The sequence below is a fragment of the Equus asinus genome, chromosome 10 (genome assembly GCF_041296235.1).
Source record: "Equus asinus isolate D_3611 breed Donkey chromosome 10, EquAss-T2T_v2, whole genome shotgun sequence".
NCBI lineage: Eukaryota > Metazoa > Chordata > Mammalia > Perissodactyla > Equidae > Equus > Equus asinus.
Window position 1 is genome coordinate 21,363,529 of NC_091799.1, and position 22,180 is coordinate 21,385,708.

Here is a 22,180-nt window from a genome sequence, read left to right on the forward strand (position 1 = left end):
CCTTTTATTTCTTTCAGGAGAGTCAGTGGAATGAGCTTCTTGAAACTCTGCATAAACTTCCTATCCCTGACCCAGGAGTGTCTGTTCATCTCAGCGTGGTAAGTCGGGGCAGAATATTAGCAATCACTGAGAAATCATTTTGTTGATAACAGTAAGAAGGAGTTAGCCAAAGAGAATCAATCATCTTTTGTCGTCTGCACCTTCCCCACCTCTACTCCCTAATACTCTGAAACCTCTGGGCTCAAGACAGGCAAGGGAGTGGAATTTCTTCCTTTCTTTGGTATTCCATAAGGAATGGGTCCCAAATGTCCTCAGGCACCTCTCTTCCTGGTTGTCGTCCCATCATTAGCATCTACTGGATGGCAGATGCTGGGTTTGGAATGAGACGGCTGGCCTCTGCCTCCCCTCTCAGCCCCTGTCCCCGGGCTCCCTAACTCATACTTTACCCCCCAGCACTGCTGTGTGTGCCCTTTTGCTGGAGCCCATCCTGTCGCCCCCTACACCTTCAACACTGCCTCTCCTCTGTTCACCAGGATAACTCATATTCATCCTTCAGAACTAAACTCAGATTTTATTTCCAGAGAAATTTTCTCCTTGACACCCACCAAGCTTAACTGAGATTTTCTACCTTGCCCCAACCGTCTTGTACACTTTTACACATCTTAGTAACACCACATTCGACCAGTCTGTTTTCCCATCTACCCCACTGGACTGTATGCCCCTGGAGGACAGGGATGGAGAGTGCTTAGCATGGTCCCTGGCCTACAGTAATAATTGCTCCTTTGAACTCCTTTAAATACAAACTATATGTTCTGTAGTGTGCTAGGGTGAAAAATCCTCTGAATTGCAAATTGGGAGATTTCAATCCTGGTTGTAGTTTTCCCGCTGACCTGAGTGATGATTATCAAAACCTTTAACTTCCTGGGCTTCAATTTCCTCATCTATCACATAAGGCGTCAGAATAGGGGATCTTTTCCACATTTCGATTACAAGAATTGTCTAATTCCCTGGGTCAAACCCCTGTTGCCACCTTCATCAGAATACTCTAATGGATACCCTTTGGCCGGCTATTGATTATCTAGGGGCTATTTCCCCAATGTTGTGTGGTCTGAACATTTAAAGAGTTTTGTCTTCAGCTTCGCTAGAACCAGGTCCAGTGTTAATATTCAGTGGTGACCTTGATATTTACCCTCTTAAAGAAAATGAATATTTCTTGTAAGTTTTTTTGTGATGATCAAATTAGAAGCAATTTTAGTACCAATAACTTGTAATAGATCTACTATTTATTAAGTTCCTAATTTATGCCAAGTATGTGTCTCTAATGTTCAAAGCAATTCTACAAGATATATATTACCATTCTCATCTCATAGATGATGTTTAGAGAGGAAAAGTTACTTGCCTATCCAAGGTTGTGTGGTTAATAAGTGAGAAGATTGGGGTTTTCAAACCAAGGGATAACTTCAAAGATGACGTTCTTTCCACTAGGCCATGAGTATTGAAAGAAAGAGAAGAAAGAAATTGCTTAAGGAAGAAATTGCTTCCTTAAAATTCCAAAAATTTGCTTATGGAAGATTGTCTGGAAAAGATGAAAAAATGAGCTTTAAACCTGCCCAGTCATTGCCATATAGCTAGGCAACCTTGCCTTTGTCTCTGTCCCAAGCAGCTTAATCTCTCCGCTTCAGTCTGTAATGACATCCGACAGGTAGCTGTGGAGTAGCCTGACTGGGTCACCAGCTGCTGGGGAGGAAGGGCCACTCCTTCCCCTGAGTGCCTGCCAGCCCTCAAGGACAAGCAATCACAGGGGCAGGAGGACCTGTTGAGGGAGTGCAGCTGTTTCATGCCAGTGGTTTCTAGGAATGTTTCTGACCTCCTCTGGTCTCAGCGTTTCATGGGCAATGGAGCAAGACAGAATCTCAAAGGACAGCCCGGGGACTACTTGGTTTTGGAATTGCATTGGCTCACTATTTACAATCCATTGCATCTGTAAAGGCAGATATATTTTCCTTTCCTGTTCATGAGGAAGTCCTCTCACCATGTTGCATTTCTGATTTTGAAGAGCTAGTCTTATCTGGATTATAAGGCCTGAAATGTTGATAAAATGGCAATGCTGGACTTTTTGTCTTTGGTCACAAGGGAATATTTCTGTGTAGCTGATATAGGTGATTGTGAAAAAATGAAATGTATACTAGCAGTGTAGAGCAATAATAATTTTCTATTGAAATACCATTTATGGAATGCTAGGCACTTCACCTATATAGTCATGCATCACTTAATGACAGGGATACATTCTGAGAAATATGTCATTAGGCAATTTCATCCTTGCGCAAACACCATAGAGTTTACTTTCAGAAACCTGGATGGTACAGCCTGCTACATACCTAGGCTATATGGTACCGATCTTATGGGATCATTTATGTGGTCCATCGTTGACCGAAACATCGTTGTGCAGCACATGACTGTATAGCATTTATTCTTCACAACAGTTCTGAAGTAGATGTTAGTTACACTTCCCATTTACAGATTCAAAAACTGAGGTTCTGAGCTATTAAATGAAGTTGCCTAAAATCGCGTAAGTATTAAGTGGCTGCCTCTCTGGTCCCTGTTCTTTCTCCCTTACTGTGCCAACCATTACTTTGTGAAACATCCATTACAGAACATTTCCTGGGACTCCCCTTTAGCCATTTGGTATAGAAATTAGTATCTTATGGTGTCAAATTTAACCTTATATTTTACTTTTACTATTTTAATCCTCATTGTTAAATTGAACTAATTATTAACTAGTTTCCATGCGACATAGTCTCTATTTTAATACTTACTAGGTAATACTTTGGCACAGACACAGATTTTGGAATAATGCATTGCAGAAGGTTTTGTTAAAAGTTACCTTTATATTTATATACATGTGTATATATATATTTTCTTGTTGTTGTTGAGGAAAACTGGCCCTGAGCTATCATTTATTGCCAATCTTCCTCTTTTTGCTTGAGGAAGATTGTTGCTGAGTTAACATCCGTGGCAGTCTTCCTCTATTTTGTATGTGGGATGCCACCACAGTGTGGCTTGATGAGCGGTATGTAGGTCTGCACCTGGGGTCTGAACCTGCAAACCCTGGGCCACTGAAGTGGAGCATGCAAACTTAACGACTACACCACTGGGCCAGCCCTATAATTTTGTTTTTTACTTTTTTTTTTTTTTTGAGGAAGATTAGCCCTGAACTAACATTTGCCACCAATCCTCCTCTTTTTGCTAAGGAAGACTAGCCCTGAACTAACATCTGTGACCATCTTCCTCTACTTTATATGTGGGATGCCTGCCACAGCATGGCTTGACAAGTGGTGCCATGTCTGCCCCCAGGATCTGAACGGGCGAACCCCAGGCTGCCGAAGTGGAACGTGTGAACTTAACCGCTGTGCCACTGGGCTGGCCTGGTTTTTACTTTTTAGTTTATTATTTTAATACAAGTGGCTTTAGCTATAATTTTCCCATAAAAAGCATAGATATAGCAGTCTGTTATAACGGAAAGAGCATAGCTCTAGTTAGCCAAACCTGGTTTCAATCCTAGTTCTGTTATCTGTTAGTTGTGTGACCTTAACAAGTTACTTTACCTCTCTAAGCCTTAATTTACCCGCTTGTAATCTGGAGATAATATTTATCTTAAAATATGTTATGGAATTTAGAGATAATAGTTACAAAGTACCTGGCATAAAGCCTTCAGTGTAGCAAGTGTTCAGTAAATATCTGTTGAGTATTAGCCATATAGCTCATCTATTATTGTTGTTATCGTCATTATTGCATTTGTTCCCTGGGCCTTTCATTTAAGGAAGCCTATGCAACTCATTTTTCTAGACAGCTACTTATTTTGCAGTTGTCCAAGAATGGGAGTGGGGTGCTTCCTGAAATGTCACTTGGGGTCCAGGTTTGAACTTAGGCCATGGCTCAGCTGACCTTCTCTGCATGTGACCTTTCCTGGCCTTTGCACAACGTCATCTTTAATTGGCCAGCACCAGGCTCTTTCCATTCCTGCTTGCCATTGTTCTCTGAGTCTTTTGTAGCACAGAGGAGGTGTTATCAGTTCATCCTGCTCTCATTTAACTCAGGGGCACATACTTATTACATACCTGAAGATGTCCTCTTAAAAGTTCTTTGAATAGGGCAGGTTTTCAACTCCAGTGAGTCTTGGTTCCTTTCACTGGAGATGGCGCTGGAAGTCTGGGGCCTATTTGCAGAGCCTGCATAGCAGAGAGAGTTTCTCCACTGTTAGCCATCTGTGCTGGCCTCAGTGCAGCAGTCCTTCAGCTAGAATTGTCCTTAACATCACTTGGGCCTTTGGAGCAGATTTCGCCTGCAGCTTGTAGGCGTATAGAATCTCAGACGCTGAAATGAAATGGCAGGTTTTGTTGGTTAAGACCATTGCTGAGTGAACCTAGAGATATTTGGTCCCTAGAGTCCATTTGCCTCATTGAACAATAAATTATGAAGCCTGCAGCTTTCATGTGATCAGAAACCTGCAAACGTTGTATGGGAATTTAGCCTTTACCCTCTTTGAGCTGTTCATTTATATCTCCCAAAGAAGTTTCTCTCTCATAGAAAAGAATTCCATCAACTGAACTGATGATTTAATGCATCTGACTTCAATCCAACATTAACCAAAGAAAATATTCCATAGACATTTCCTATGAGTAAAACCCTGTTTCCTCATCTGAGTAAGGAATTATCTTTAGATCATTTACCTGATTTCTGAATAATGTGCTTGTTGCATATTTTTGCAAAAATAAATAGCTTTTGCCTTTCTTTTCCAGCATTCTTATTTTACTGTGCCTGATACCAGAGAACTTCCCAGCATACCTGAGAATGTGAGTACTTGGAACAAAAGAAACAAATTTTTACTTTTATTTGTTTTTTACTTGTTTTAAAATAAAATAAAAAAGATGTCTTTTTCCCATTATAAAAATAATGCATTTTAAAAGCAAAATTAAATAGAAAATATTTGAAAAGTATAGAAAGTATAAAGACAAGGAGGGATCATTATTCATACTTCTTAAAGGTAATTACCTATTAACATGTTGATGCCTCATTCTAGTCATTTTAGAATGTATTTTTTACATCTTAAAATCACCTGTTACATAAGCATTTTTCCATTTCAGTCATAAGAATTATTTTGTTGGCTGCATGATATTCCATTTGCTATGTAGTTTACTTAGCCATTCGCTCATTATTGTGTATTTAGGTGCTTTTTAGTTTTTGCTATTGTAAATAAAATGTTTCTGTATAAGAACTTTCCATAGAAAGATTTCTTTATTAGGGTAGATTTACTCAAGTAGAATTATACTTCTACAGATCTTCCTTGACTTATGATGGAGTTGCATCCTGATAAACCCATCCTAAATTGAAAATATCATAAGTCGAAAATGCACTTAATGCACCCTAACTTACTGAGCGTCATAGCTTAGCCCAGCCTACCTTAGCCACGCCCAGAACACTTCCCTTAGTCTGCAGTTGGGCAAAATTATCTAACACAAAGCCCTTTTTATAGTAATGTGTTGAATATCTCATGTAATTTTTTGAATACTATACTGAAAGTGGAGAACAGTGGGTGGAGAGGTACAGAACGGTTGTCAGCATGTCGGTTGTTCACCTTCGTGATCACATGGCTGACTGGGAGCTGCGGCTCGCTGCCGCTGCCCAGTATCATAAAAAAGGATCGTACCGCATATTGCTAGCTCAGGAAAAGATCAAAATTCACAATTCAAAGTATGGTTTCTACGGAACGCATGTAGCTTTCGCACCATTGTAAAGTTGAAAAATTGTAATTTGAACCATTGTAAGTCGGGGACCATCTATACGATATTTCTGTGTTCACTTTTGTGTGTGATGAAGATTGGCCCTGAGCTAGCATCCATTGCCAATCTTCCTCTTTTTGCTTGAGGAAGATTATTGCTAAGCTAACATCTGTGCCAATCTTCCTCTACGTTATGTGAGATGCTGCCACAGCATGACTTGATGAGTGGTGATAGGTCTGCACCCAGGATCTGAACCGGCAAACCCCAGGCCACTGAAGTAGAGTACGTGAACTTATCCACTATGCCACCAGGCCGGCACCTACATTTCTATATTCACTTTTCTTTTTCTATTTTTTTTTCTATATTCACTTTTAAGGGAGTAAAATAAAGTGTTTGTGGGTGTAAGTGTGAGGACCTCCACCCTCATCTCTTAAAGACTTAGGAGCAATGAACTTGAGTCTGAGGGAGCAGAGGTTAACATTTGCCCTCTGAACAAGCTAAATGACATATCTAGCCTAGCCTTAAGACACATTTTCAAAATTTTTTACTCAAATTATAAATAGTGATAGAATTAAATGGAGAATCAGCACCACTCAGGCTCTTGATTGCTTTTTTTTTTTTTTTTTTGATGAGGAAGATTGACTCTGAGCTAACATCTGTTGCCAATCCTCCTCTTTTTGCTTGAGGAAGATTGTCCCTGAGCTAACATCTGTAGCAATCTTCCTCTGTTTTGTAGTTGGGACACCACCACAACATGGCCTAATGAGAGGTGTGTAGGTCCATGTCTGGAACCTGAACCCTCGAACCCTGGGCTGCCAAAGTGGAGCGCACGAACTTAACTGCTACATGACTGGGCCGGCCCTGAAATACTCTTATTTTATTGGCACCCTTCCCCTAGCCTTCTGAGTTCTGAGTGTCTCTAATTCCTGAACCTTTTTGGTGTGAGTTAACTTGGTCCTTGCTGCCCTTTCCCAGGCCCCAGCTTTAGTGTTCAGCCTTTTCTGGGCTGCCAAGTCAGCCTCCTCTGGTTTCTTGACCTCAGTAGGCACCCTTGACAGCTTGGGCCAGATAATTTTTTGTTGTGTGTGACTGTCTTATATGTTGTGGGATGTTTAGCAGCATCCTGGGCTCTACCCTCTGCACTGATGTGCGGTATAACAATGTTTTGGTCAATGATGGACCCCATGTACCACAGTGGTCCTGTAAGATTAGTACCATATAGCCTAGGTGTGTAGTAGGCTCTGTGATGTTCAAACAATGATGAAATCGCCTAATGATGCATTTCTTAGAACCTATCCCCATCATTAAGTGACTTGTGACTGTATCTGATGATAGTCACCCCCCTCCAGCTGTGACAACCAAAAATATCTCCATGCATTGTCAAATGTCCCATGGAGACAAATGACCCAGGTTGAGAACCATTTCTTTAGTAACATCTGCTTTTTGACTTCCAAAAATTTGACATCTCTGTTTCATTGCTGTCTTTTCTCCTGTTCTTGGGGGTTTATGTCTTTTAAAATTCTTTTACTGTGACTTTTCTGGGTTGGGGGAGCATGGTATCAGGAGAAAGAAATAACAAATTTACGTATGTATTTAACCCACCATATTTTACTGGAAGTCTCCACAGCACTTTACCTGTGCTTCCCCTACTAAGAGACATTTAGATTGTTTCTAATGTTTTGCTATTATAAATAATAATAACAATTATTGCTTAGGTTAGGTTCATTTTTTAAATTTTTTTATTTTAAGGACTGAGAATTCCTTAAGAACTTCAATTTAAGGTACCTGAAAGTTCCGATAATTTCTTAATTTTCAAAACCATAATCACTGAGTTTAGAAATAGTTTAGGGAAAAAAACCCTGCCTTCTTTATAGCCCCAGCTCCAATTCCCATCTGCATGTTGTGCCAGCTCCCCTGCCCCTGCCATTTAAAAAAATTTGCATTCCCTCTGGTGGTTTTGCCACAGATGAACCATTTCCCTGTGTGACCCATTGTCCCCTAAATCCTCTTTTGCAAACCGGGAAAAGGCTCGCCTTGTTTATTTCTAAGTGGGAATAATAAAAATCTGCCAGACTGCTAACATACATGGTTCCTTTTAAATCCTTATGGCTACTCTGTGAGAGGTAGACATGAGCCCCATTTTACATATAGGGACCCGAGGCTCACAGACCCACTATTACCAGTCCAAGGTCTGCTCCTAAAAGAGCCGTAGTGACTCAGGGTTTATAAAGAACCAAAACATTTTTTTTCCATTATGCCCTCCTGCCTCCCTATGGTCGACTTTTGATATTCATGAGGAAAAAGGAAAAGAAACGATTTTTCACATTACAAATATGAAATGAAACGGAAATACTTTTCCTCTAAGGAGAACCTGAACTTTTGTAGGACCAATTTGTGTGATTTTTGATATAGAATCACTATTGAGCTCTAGCTATGTTGAGGTTTGCATTTTAATCTCATGGTGATTTTTCAAGGATTAATTTAAAATGACTAAATCGCTGCATTGCAAATTGAAACAAGCAATAACCATGAGTTGTTAATACAATATAGTCTGCTGTAGTGGGGAGAGCATGCGTTTTGGAGACAACCAAATCCTGGGCTCCATCACTGTGGGACGTCGGGCTACTTACTTATAGTCTCTGAGCCTCAGTATCCTTATCTAATAAAGAAAAGTGGGAGAAGCAAATGAAGTATTAAATGTAAAGTTCCAAGTTCAATGCCTCGTGCAACAGAGATGCTGCTTTTGGTGGTCCTTTTCTTTCCCTTCTTCCCTCAGCTTTCCTAGAATTCTAGTCTTAACCCCTCTGAGGGCTGAGTTGTGGCTGAGGGCTAGGGTACATGACTTCTTGGAGCTTGTCTTTCTAGGTTTTTGCTGACATTCTTGGTTGTGAAGATCAGTACTTTTCTTTTCATGGAATGCCTGTTTGGCCACAAAAGTCTCTTAGCAGGTGCCGTTGACATCAGAATTTCTGAAGCTTGGAAATAGTACAAGGAATGGAGTCCAGGACTCCAGTACCTGTAATATGGGAGGTGTTCTGTAAACATTTATTGATTATCTCCTCTAAGGGACATTCTGAACTTAAGAAACTAAGCAAAGGGTAAAAGGATTTTGGGATATGGAACTTGATTATGTCACCAGATATCATATTCTTCTGGACGGCTTCAGAGAAGGGTTAATGTAAGAAGGAGAGAAAGGATCTGGTATTGATTGAACGCCCACTGTGGAGCAGGTCAGGCTCTATTTGTTCTATCATGAAAGCTTCACGGCAGCCTTATGGTGTGATTGTTATCCCTGCTCTGAAGAGAAATGAAACCCAGAGATATGAAGTAACTTGCCCTAGTCACCCAGCCAGTAATGCCAAAACCAGGATTCATACTCGGTTCAATCTAATCCCACACTGAGATGCTGCTGCATCCTGGCCTCAGGCTCCATGTCTTCCTGTACCCTTCTGAAGAAATTAATTGTGTATTTATATAATCTCATCTCTTCTTCCATAAGGACGACATTTTTTCATCACTGTATGTCCGTAATTATCACAATACCTAGAACATAGTAGATGCTCAATATATATTTATGAAATGACTAACTGAATGAATGAATGAGCAATGCAGCCACCCCAGGAGAAGAAAAAAATAAGTGTTCCTTTCACTTGACTTTTGGGCCGTGTATCTGCAAGACGTTAATAAAAAGCAAACATAGAAAATTAATTTTTTTCACTTTCAGATGCCTGTTAAAGTTAATTCTCATTATTTCTACAATTTCTTTGTAAAAATATTTTCTTCCTTTTCACTGAAAAACTATCAGTATGTAATTGCTCATCAGGGTTTTCTCAGTCTATCAAGATAACACATGTAGGAGTGAATTTTATACAGGCAATAATTAAATGAGCATAAATCTTTATAAATTTTAAACAGTTGACCTGCATTGAAAAAAAGTCACAGATCATGAACAGATATGTACTAATAATTACATTGTAAACTGGTGGTATAAGGGATTTTTTAGCGGCCAGGTTTTGAAGTTCACTTTTGATTAATGGATAATCATACAGACCTTTATTTGAAATATTAAGCAAACCTGTCTTAATTATCTGGCTTGTGTCATACCAAGTGCTTAATGACGCGAGGAAAGCATTTAGAATGGACAGTTACATATAACATTGCCCAGACTTTGCTTTGTCAAAAGATTCGCCACGATGTAGAAAGATTTATGAACTCATCGTGACTTTCAAAAATAAACAAAGTTGTGGTGGTAGAAGACCTATTATCGACTGCTGAGATTATAGAGAATTCCATTGTTGCTCTTAAGAGTTGTCAGGTAATTGTTTATTCTAATGGGTTTCCCATTCACACAGAGGGATAAAAGTTGACCTCCGGGTAAATTCTGCTTGCTTTTCTATAATGTATTTCTCTGATTTGATTGCTTATTTGAGTTTGTGGGATTCTTTCTCAGACAATTTTGAATCCAAATTTATAATTCCCTTTTGAGAATCCCACACAACTAAGGTAACCTAAATTCTTCTTTAAAAAGAAGTCAATTGAGGGTTTTAAAGGTTGACATTATGGTAAAATAATCTGAGGAGGAGTTATTTTAGGAAGTAAGCCCCATTGACAAAACCAAGCGTCTGGCCTCAGAAGCCTCTTCCAGACACAGTACATACAGTAAGTCTTTATCATCTGCACTGTGTATGAAGCCGAAAGTCACAAAGACTAATAAAATGACAGACCGTGGGGCAGACTAGCATCTGTTTCAGAGGCTCCAAGGAGTACCCAGCTTAGAGTCGGTTCTTTGGTTTGGGGATTATCTCATTTCCCTTAGGTATTGAACCTAAGACGCTTTTTCTCTAAGCTCCACTATATCCCCTCCCATCCCCATCCCATTCCACCCCACCCTCACCTCCTGCCCCCACCTGCTTCCTAACCCCAGGCTTGGATCACAGTGAGCCTGAAGTCCCTAGCCACCTGGATCGGCACAGGAGCCAGCAGGGGCAGCTAGAAGGGAGGAACCATTATGGGACTTCTCCTGGGGGAAATGGGGTTTTTGCCAGGTGCCTTCCCTTCCTCTTTGTCTGGGTTTAGAGCCACAGCAGATTAAAGCTGAAAAGGACCTCCACCTCCATTTCTTCATAGAGATGAGAAAGGGAGGCCTGGAGAGTCTAAGGAGCCTGTGTAGCACACCCTCTTCTGCAACTCAGCTCCTGGCTGCTCTTCTCTGCTAACCAGAGACCTTCCTCGGTAATAAATGCTAGGTGGATAGGAGAATGCTCACAGGGACATAAGTGAAAGGATGCTTAAACTTGAGGATGGACATAGTGAAATAGGAAATAGTGCCTCTAAACAAGATTTTCCTTTCCTGGCAAATGAGTCCACAGAGAAGTGAATTGTCAGGGAATAAAGGGGTTTTTTACTTAGGCTTAGCCATGGTGGCATTATAATCCAGGACACTAGACCTAAGACTAAGTGGCCAGTGACACCATGTTTGACAGGATTGATGGTTCTTTAGAAGGAAGATTGATCCTTCGTTAAATGAATGGACTGTCCCTTTGAAAAACTGGTTAGGCAAGTGGACAAGTGTGGTGCACAGTAACCTGGAAGTCTGGGGGTTCTCCAAGATTTTTCCTCCCCCTCTTCCCAAGTCTAATTCATTGTCAAGTCCTGTGATTCCACTTTACAGAGATCTGTCACATCCGCATCCAAAGCTCTCCTCTAAATGGTATTTGTTTTCATCATTCTTTCCCAGAATATGGCAGTAGCCCATTAACTGACGGTTCTGTCTCCTACTTGCCCTCTCCTGTGTACCTTCCACAGCACCTCTAGGAAAATCTTTCTAAAAAGATCAAATATAGTCATATCGTGATCCTTCAGCAGCTCCCTATTACCTGTGAGTAAAGTCTAGGCTCCTGCAGGATCTGAGCCCAGCTCCCTGCCCCAGCATGTCCCCTGCCCTGCTCGCTACCCTTCACTCTACTGACCCGCTTGGAGCTCCTCTCTCTTCCTTGCTTTGCCTCTGCCTGGAATATGCTTTTCCCTCTGTCCACTGAGTGAACCCCCCTTGGGAGGCCCAGACCAAATATCTTCTCCTCTGTCAAGTCTTCTCCCCATATCCATCCAGCAGAGTTGAATCTTCCCTTCTTAGCCAGCCCTGGAGCTTGTATAGCCTGGACCACAGAACTTTGCGCACTGGGTTTCTGGGTCTAATGCCACTCTTGCTCCCAGGATGGTACTAAGCACATAGTAGGAGTCAAGTAAGTGTTTGTTGATTGACTGATTATAGGAGACAGAAATGGGAGGTTGAAGACTTAATTCCATGGACTCAAAGTGCTGGGAGAGTGGCATACCTTTACAAATGTAAACTCATGATAGGTTCTGGCTGCAATCTGGACAGGACAACTGGCCATGGAAGCCATCTCTTCTCCTTATTCCCCATTCCCTGCACTCTGGTCTTACTCATCTGAGAAACAGGATGGCCTGGCTGTGAAATGAACACTTGCTTCTGTGAACAATGTCCCCCAGCCCCACCCCTGCAGTTACTTGATAAACAAACCACGTATTTCTTTACACTTTTAGTAAATGTAGCCACAGAAACCTTAAAAAGCCCCCTCTTCTCCACCTGGCTTACCTGACTTTGTGAGTCTCCAGTGCCAATTCTTTTTCTGTGGACCCTTCACCATTACTAAGTCATTGATGACTTCATCCAACTCAGCCTAGGTTTTCTGAAGTCAAATGCTATGTTCTTCCTGATATACCACCTTCGCTGGTGTGTTTCTCTTACGCCACTGCCTCACACTCGAGCTAAGCAGCAGTAGTCTTCAGTCAGTTACTTTCTTCACTCATTGATTCATTCTTTCATCAAACTGGTAGATGATGAGATACGTCATTCTACCCAAATGGACCTCAGTCTAGTGGGAAAAACGTACTTGTAACTGATTGATTATAAGATATAGACAGATTGCCATGGAAGAACAATGGAGGGCCAAATGAGGAGTCAAGGAAGACTTCTAGGAGGAGGTGACATTTGAGCTTAGTCTTGAAATGTAAATGGGTGTCCTCAAGGAAGAGAAGAGCATTCTAGGCAGAGGAAACAGCAGAAGTAAAGGCCTGAAAAAGCATGGCAGGTCTGAGAAATTGAGGAGTGTTGTGGCTCAAGCCACTGGATGCTTAAAGGCTCGGAGAAGAAGACCCCTCTCTCAGAGGGATTTTCTTCTGAGATGAGACTTGGTAGGAAATGCAAGTCCTCCCTGCAGTTGCTGAGGTCCCCTCTGCCCCACAGGTGCTCCCATGGCTGGGTGAGGTTCCCAGGGCTGTCACCACTCCCACCCACTCCCACTGTCCTCGGCGGGTGGCATCCCAGAAGGAAAGAGGCAGGGGAGGAAGCAGATAAGAAAGACAGCTTCTGTTTAGACACAAATATCTTGGTAATCAGCACAGATGGGATGAGAAATACCAAAAAAAGTACATGACAGTTTAGAGAGAATTTGGCTAAATGTTACATATTTTTAACATACCTGTGTCGAGCTTTTGGAACAAGCACCTGAATCCCTCAGAACCTGATTGGACCTGGGGGTTATGCCTCAACCAAGTGGTGTTTTTATTTCAGAAATGTTCCCTTCCCCATCCTCAAAAGTATCCTTGTGATTTTTTTTTTCTCCCACCAAAATAAGGTGCAGGATTTGTCTCTGACGCTGTGTCTCCCTATTTGGACGGCAAGCTGTGTAACATATTTCTACCCAGCGTGAAGCTTCTTGGCAGACTCTTGAGGCCACGTTTTGGTGGCTTCAGAGTTATCTTTGGATCTGTCAAAAGTGCTAATGGGCTTTCTGGCCTTCTTTAAGCTCCTCATTTCTATTTTCTTTTTACTTCCATCCTCTCCTAAAAGAAAAATTCATGTAATTCATCAGCAGTTAAGCATTTTACTGAAATGCTCAGCTGAGGGCCTTGTATTTTTGTTTGCGAGAATAGCTCTGCCATGTCACTGTCTTCAGAACAAACCCCACCCTGACTTCATTAGCTCAGCACTCCTCAGTCCACCGGCAAGAGAGATACTTGTTGATGAATTCAGACTGCCTTTTTTGTTTGTTTTGTTTTTTGAGTTTGTCAAGAGGCAAGTTGGTGTGGTGAGTAGAGCAAGAGTTTTAAAGTCAGGAGACCTGGTTTTGAAACTTGGCCCTTTCTAGCTGGGTGACCTTTGGAAGACCACTTAACCTTCCTGAGCCTCAGTTTTCCCATCTATAAAATGGAGATGATAATGCCTTTCTCATGGTTGTTGAGATTAGAGAGAACACAAGCCAAATAACTATTGTCTGGCACATAAGGATTGCTCAAGAAAAGGGATAACAATAATTTTTAACAGAAATGTGATTGGTGTTTTTTTGGTGAGGAAGATTGGCCCTGAGCTAATATCTGTTGCCAGTCTTACTCTTTTGGAAAGATCATCCCTGAGCTAACATCTATGCCAATCCTCCTCTATTTTGTACGTGGGATGCCGTCACAGCATGGCTTGATGAGCACTGTGCAGGTCCACGCCCAGAATCCAAACTCATGAACCCTAGGCTGCCAAAGTGGAGCGTGCAAACTCAACCACTATGCCACTGGGCCGGCCCCTTAACAGAAATGTTTTTTCTCTTTCTTTGAGCATACTTTGATCCTGCTTTGTTCCTATGCTATGCTTTCTTTTTACAAACAAAACTTTTACCTACTATTTTTAGTGGTATTAAAAAAAAAAGTACAGGTTTAGAGACAAACCCACCCAAGACTGAATAATGCCTTATCCACTTACTGTACAATCTTGGGCAAATTACTTCACTTTCTCTGTGCCTGCCTTCTTATCTGTATATAGAGATAATAATACCTGTTCAAGGAGTGGTTACAAGATTAAGTAAAATAATATTTGTAAAACTTTGTGTATTGTAGATATTTAAAAGTATTTAAGAGGGACAGTGTGATGCAAGGGAAAGTGTGTGGGCTATGGAGTTGGATCTGAGTCCAAAATCTGACTCTACCACTTACTGAATCTCTCCCAGACATACTTTATCTGTATATTGGAAAGACTAATACCTCACTGGATTTTTGTGAAGATTGCATAAGATCATGCATAGAAAAGTACCTGGTACAGTGCCTAGTACTTGGTAGGTAGTCAGTATATGGAGCTATTAATTCACTATTTAGAAAGGTCAATAGTTAACCTGGTACTCCAATCCAACAATAATAAATCATAAGATAAGTGCCCATTCTTATTCCCAACCCATAATATTGTTGAAAAGCACTTTATGCTATTTTGCATGTAAAATCCACCTGGTATACTTGGATTTATGGGTTACAGATCTTTCATCATTATAAACTGCAACCCCTAGCAATAACGTTCCTTCCCTCCCCAGCTCCCTTCATTTTCAGAAGATTATATTGTGTGGCATTGAAAACCTGTAACATTGAAGAAATTAGCATATTCATGTGTATTATTAAATTCAGGTGGGTATAGAAAGGGTTGCAGAAATGAAACACATTACATTTTTTCTGAAATCTGAAGAGTACCAATCTATAGTACTAATTAAAGGAATGAAGCCCAGGCTACAGACAAAAGCTAGTTAAAACACTGCTTTGTCACAACTTGCTGCTGCTTGTCTTTGATTTTTTTTTTCCTTTTGAGTGAAATACCTGGAAATTGTAAATCTTCAAAATTGCTTTAATTCCAGCTGAGCCATTATAGAGAATGTCAACTGTGGAGGAGGGGGACACCAGCAGTGATGACAGGAGAGGAGCATGCCCGGCCTTTCGGGTGGGATCTATTGGACAGAACCAGGCTCTGTGCCAGGAGCATTTTGGTCCCTGGGTACCTTCTTTTGCTTAGATGTATGGCACAGTGCATTGGGCAAGTTCTAGGAGCTGGGGTCAGAAGATCTGAGATGCAGTCCTGTCTTCATCGCTCATCAGACTTTTTGATCTTGGTTTCCTCATTTGTAAGATTGCAGACTTCTTTCCTGTCCTGCTCACCTTTCAGAACTGATTTGAAAAGCAGTGCAGCGCTATATATGACCTCATGTTGTAAACTGTAATCACCACACAGAGGTGTAATTGCTCAGACTACTTCATCTCGAAGGGCTCTTCCAACTTAACATTTCATGATTTTATACATGACTGAGGTTTGCTCTCACAGGTAGGAAGAATAGGACGGGGGAAGAGGAAAGTATACTTCCTGAGTATTTTCTGTTTCTTTGCTTTTATTAGATGCTGCTTGTAATAAGAACAAACAAAATAAGTCACAAACCTTCCCTTCTTCTTTCTCCTAGAGAAATCTGACGGAATATTTTGTGGCTGTGGATGTAAACAACATGTTACATCTGTACGCCAGTATGCTCTACGAACGCCGGATACTCATCATTTGCAGCAAACTCAGCACTGTGAGTAGACAGTCTTGAGATGAGTCTTTTAATTATTTTATTTTAATTGAAAGATGCATCAGGAAGATTAAAGAAAACTTTAGAAAAAGAGATCAGCCACAGTCCCCTCTGATAGTAACATGTCATTTTCATTAATTATTCATGTTCCTTTACAGTACTGCTGCACATTTCATTTATTCTTATAGTTTCACAATCAATTATAGTTTTCCATTTGATTGTGTGTTATGAACACTTTGTATATTTCCACATAAGCTTCCATCATTGTCATTTTTTACATCTATATCATGTTCTATTATACTGATGTGTCATTATTTACTAGATCTTTCTTCTCTTGATGGCCGTTTACGTTGTTCATAGTTTAATCCTTTAGTAGATAACACTGCAGTGAACATCTTTTGGCTGCTTTTGATGAAAGAGTTCATTTTCTAAGGAGTGGGGCCACCAGGTCAAATGACTTGATAAGCACTTGATAAGTGACCTATGAACTGCCAGATTGCTTCCTAGACGTGGTGTGCTTGTTTATAGTGAATGCTGCCAGCTGTATGTGAGTGTACCATTTCACTGCAGCCTTGCCAGAGTTGTGTATGTGTTCTTTATATGTTTTAATTTTGCTAATAAAAAAGGCATAAAATGCTATTGCAGGTTTGCTTTATTTTTAATTTCTTTTATTAGAACTGAACATTTTCCATAGATTTATTTCCTATTTGTATTTTGGTAATGTCTTTTCCCGTTTATTGTATATGGCTCTTGGTTTTGTTTTGTGTCTTTTATAAATTGGAATGAGCTCTTTTTATATTGTAATAACTTCTGCTATATATATAACTATTTTTCATATTGTTTTTATTTTAACTTTTTAAACTTGGTAAGTATAGGAGTTTATATTTTTCCCAATATTCTATTATGAAAATTCTCAAACATAGAAAGTTGAAATCATTTTACAGTGAACACCCATATAATTCTACCTGGATTCTGCCATTAACATTTTATTATGCTTGCTTTGGCACATATTTATTCATCTATCCATCCCTTATACCATCCATCAATCCATCTTATTTTTTGATGCATTTCAAAGTAAATCACAGACATCAGTATACATCCTCCTAAATAATTGAGTAAGTATATTATTAACAAAAGTTCGATATCTGCTTACAGTAATTTTTTTTTTCTTTTGAGCTGAAACTTACGTATAGAAATTAACTAGGAGTAGAATGCCTAAGAGGTACCTCTGTGTTAGAAGGGTAAAAGAGCTTCTTAGAGTGGGAATTTCTGTAGCGAAGGGCCTATGGATAAAATCAGTTGTGTGTTTACCTATGAATACAAGGCACCTAATAAGGAAAACTTAGGCTATTAGAGTTTTCTTTATAGTTTTCAGCAGAACTTCATTATTTTATTTCTTTGGCATTTTTTGCTTGTGAAAAACTAATGATTTTTGGATTGCCTGCTATGTGCTAGGCTCATATCACATAGTAGATGATGAAAGCATGGCCCTTGTCGTCAAGGGAAAAAACAGTAGATCCCTTGCTTTGTTTTGCTTTTTATTTAAATTAGAAGTGCAGTTCATAATCTCAGGGCCTGAAAACCCAGACTATGTTTCAGATTGACAGTGTTGCCAGCCAGATTTAACATTGTGTCTTTATGAGGCTGAGTAGAATAAGAGTACATTTGAGAGTCTAGTCCATAACCAGTTACTGCTGCTTTGGAGTATTGAACTTCAGTAGAACAAAAACAGGACATCATATTAGTGGGAGTGAAGTCCCTATGGTGTAATTATAATATTTTTGAGCCCTTAATATGTGTCAGACACTGCCAAGCACTTTGCGTCTATTAACTCATTTAATCCTCACAACAACTGTTTGTAGTAGGTTCTGTTATTTCCTCCATCTTATAGAAAAGGAAGAATATACCTTCTGTGTGATTTTGTTTAGATAAATGTTGTATATTAAACACACAGTTATTTCTGCTCCTTCCCCAAACTAAAATGAAATAAAGTAATAAAGCAATAAGCACAAAGAGCATATGCAGCAGAAATTTTAAAAATAGGAAGAAAATACTGCTATCAATGTTATACCAATATTTGAAAACTAAGGTGAAATGGGCAGAAAAATATAATTTGCCAAAATTGAATCAAGAAGAAATGGAAAAATTGGATAGATCATTTAATTTATAGAAATTGAATTGATATCTAAAATTTTTTTTCCCCAAAACGCTCAGCCCAGATGGTTTTACAGGTGTGTTTTATCAAACATCTCAAGGAACAGATAATTTCAGTCTTAGACAAACACCTTAAGGGTCTAGAAAAAAAGAGAAAAAACATTCCAGCTTGTCTTGTGACGCTTATGTAACCTTGACATTCAGCCACGCAAGGAGACACTACAAGAAAGAAAATTTATCAGCCAATCTCAGTCATTAACATAGCTGTAAAAGTCATAAAAAAATAGTAGCAATGCATAAAATCTAATTCATAATAACTGAGTTGGGTTTATTCCAGAAATGTAAGGTTGATAATACTATAAAATCTATTAATATAATAATTAATAACTTAATCACATTAACATGTTAAAGGAAAAACTCATATTACCATCAATAGATGGAGAAAAAGAATGACCATGTTCATTAAAGGAAGACCAAACATATTGAAGATGTCATTTCACTCCAAAGTAATCGATAGATCACATACAATTCCATTCAAAATCCTTAGGATTTTGCATAGTATTTGGCAAACTTATTCTAAACTTAATACAGAAAAGCCAGAGGAAGAGCCAAGACATCCTTGAGAAAAAGAATGGGTTGTGGAAGCTAGCTTTACCAGATATCAAAACTTTTTATAGAGCTATAATAATTAAGACACTAATAAGAGTAGAGGAATACCACAAATAGACCAACAGAACAGAATAGAGATTGCAGGAACAGAACACATGTGTACATATGAGCCCTTCATATACAACAGAGGTGGCATTGTAGAATCTGGGGGAACGGATGGACTTTTCAATAACTGATTATCCACATGGGGAAGAAAGGGAAGACAATTTCTCTTAACACCATATGCAAAACAATGCCAAATGGATCAAGGACTTAAATGTGAAAGGCAAAATTTTAAAACTTTTAGGAGACAAAATAGAATAATCTTTCTGATCTTGGGGTAGAGAAAGATTAAATTAAATAATCCAAAATATACATTGTATAAAGGAAGAGATTAAAATCGTGAACTTTTGTTCATTAAAACATACTATTCAGAGAATGAAAAGACAAGTCACAAGCTAGAATGGGCTATTTGCCATATGAAAGAGTGACAGAGGATTAATAACTGAAATATATAAAGAAGTACTTCAGTTAAAAAGCAAAAGACAAATCTATCGATAGAAAGATTGGTGAAAAGCACAAATAGGCTTTTCAAGGAAGAAACACAAATGGCTAATAAATATGTGGAAAGACGCTCAACCACATTAGTAATCATAGAAAAGCAAATTAAAACACTATGTTCGCAAAAATCAGATGTTTGATAAAGCCAAGTGTTGGAAATGTATTAGAGAACTTCTCTCTGAAAAGTATGTGGCTCAAAACTATTTGCATATGCCCAACACTCAGCAGTTCCACTCCTGGCTGGAATTGTGTGTGTATGTGTTACCTACACACACTGCTTGGTCCTGTATGGTGGGATACATGTTCAAGCATGTTCATAGCAGCATTATTTTTTTTGTTGTTAAACCTGCAAAGAGCCCACTTAACCATCAACAGAGAACTGATAAATTGTGGCCTAGTCATACAATGGAACACTGTGTCAGTGAAAATGAACTACGCTATCAACATAATTGGGTTTCTGATACAGAATTCTAAGTAAAAGAAAGAAGGTGCAGAAGAATATACAGTATGATTTCATTCATATAAAATTCAGGTAAGAAAAACTATATGGTATATCATTTAGGGATACATACAGGCTATAAGGGGGAAAAAAATGAAATGATTAACACCAAATTTAGGTAGTAGTTTCCCAAAGGGAGTGAAGAGTATAGTTGGGAAGAGGCATATGGGGGATATCAAAAGTATTGTTTTCAGTCTTGAGCTAGGTTAGGGATCAGCATATTTTTCTGTAAAGGATCCGAAAAAAATGTGGCTTTATAGGCCATGGTCTTTGTTGCAACTACTGGACTCTGACCTTGTAGTTTACAGTCAGTAAACTAGTAGGTGTGGCTGTGTTCCAACAAAGCTTTATTTACAAAAATAGGAAGCAGGCCAAACTTGGCCTTCAGGCTGTCGTTTGCCAACCACTGAGTTAGGTGCTGGGTTTTGGAGTCTTAAGGTTTTTTTCCTTTAAAAGTTGCTTATGTGATATGCATACTTTTATATGTATGTGTATATGTATATATTTCAGAATTTTTGGAAAGTTTAAAAAGAAGATACCAAGCGCCTTTATCATGAACTTTTACAATACAAGGATAGAGACAAACTAGTCTTTGTACAAAGGTTAAGAATCAAAATTGCATGAGATTTTGCAGTCGCAGTTCTAGAAACCAGAAGACAGTGAAACCACGTCTTGAACCTCTAAGGGAAAATTATTTCTAACCTGGAATTCTATACTTATCTAATGGAAGCTCTCAGAAGAGATGGTACAAGCTCCGGCCACACTGATCAGCCTCCTGAGGTCTCTGCTCCTCCACTCTGCCTTCTCCATGTGGGTGAAGTGTCTGGCCTCTCTCGGGCCAACCTCTCCTCTTGTCCACCTGACTTCATTCGACAAATATTTTTCATGGCACTGTTGTGAACCCTGGGGATACAACAGTGAACAAATAGGCAAAAATCCCTGTCCTCAGGAAGCTTACATGCTAGTAGGGTAGACCTTTAGTAAATATATAGTACTGTGGCTAATGAGAAGTACTAAGGAGTAAAATAAGGAGAGCAGACGGGGAGTGGTGAGGTGGCAGGGACTGCAATTTTAAGCAGATGGCCAAGGAATGTCTTATGGAGAAGGTGACACTTCAGTTTCCTTCTTACCACCTTAAGGAAATTCCTCCAGCAGCAAGCTCCTTTCTCCTGCACCTTTATTTTTTCCTTCTCTACTGGTGCATTCTCATGAGCTTGCTAACATGGTATAGCATCTCCAAAACTTAAAAACAAGACAAAACTTCCTTGACCCACATCCCCTGTATCCTGTTTCTATTCTCCCTTTTGGAACAGAATTCCTCAAAAGGGTTATTTCTATTTACTGTCTACTTCTGCTCCTCTCATTCTCTCCTCAGTCTTCTGTTAGGATTTCACCCCCACCTCTCACTGAAACAGCTTTTGTTCTGGTCACCGATGACCTCAAGTCAAGTAAAATTAAAATGAGTTAATTCTTGCAAAGCTCTTTGAACATTCTGGCATATAGTGTATGTATATGTCTGTAATAAATTAATAATGTAATGACATAATGGGAAGCCAAATATTAATGTTTAAAATTTGAAATCAAGAAATAGTTATTTAGAAATAAGGAGGTAAATATTGTGTTAAACGTGATTACTATGAATTGTGTATCGTGAGACAGACTGCTGTTTTTCAGTTTAAGCCTTTCACTTGCTGTTTTGTTTTTAAGGCTAGAAACATGTATTACTTTGACTTAAAAAACTGATTTTTTTCCTTTTTCTCTCCAAAGCTCCAAGCCCCCCCTGCCACCCCCCCCAAGTATATAGTTGTATATCCTAGTCGTAGGTCCTTCTGGTTCTGTTATGTGGGACACCGCCTCAGCACGGCTTGGTGAGCAGTGCTAGGTTCGCACCCAGGATCCAAACCGGCAAAACCCTGGGCCGCCGAAGCAGAGCTCGCAAACTTAACCATGCCCCCAAGGGGCCAGCCCAAAAAAACATTTTTTTTTTTACGAATAGTTAACTTTTAACTGAGTTCTGAATTTTACTGGTTGATAGTAGAAACCTCTTTAGAGAGAAGGGGTCTCCTTATGTCTTACATGTGATCAGCAGCATCCTGATCAGTTATGTGCAATAATAATAATAATGTGGGGATAAAGTAGCTGAGCAGACA

General features: G+C 39.5%; 1 protein-coding gene across 13 annotated transcripts in view; it reads left to right on the forward strand.

Moving 5' to 3' along the window:
- Window positions 1-22,180, forward strand: part of DENND1A (DENN domain containing 1A) — a 513,599-nt gene that overhangs the window by 243,778 nt on the left and 247,641 nt on the right. For 10 of the 13 annotated variants that reach the window (XM_070518786.1, XM_070518782.1, XM_044778816.2 and 7 more), the window contains 3 exons: window positions 18-98; window positions 4,800-4,853; window positions 16,061-16,171. In XM_070518786.1, the coding sequence (XP_070374887.1) occupies window positions 18-98; window positions 4,800-4,853; window positions 16,061-16,171 (246 nt within the window). The remainder of the gene's footprint in view (window positions 1-17; window positions 99-4,799; window positions 4,854-16,060; window positions 16,172-22,180) is intronic. The other 3 variants (XM_070518780.1, XM_044778818.2, XM_070518785.1) reach the window with 1 other exon arrangement.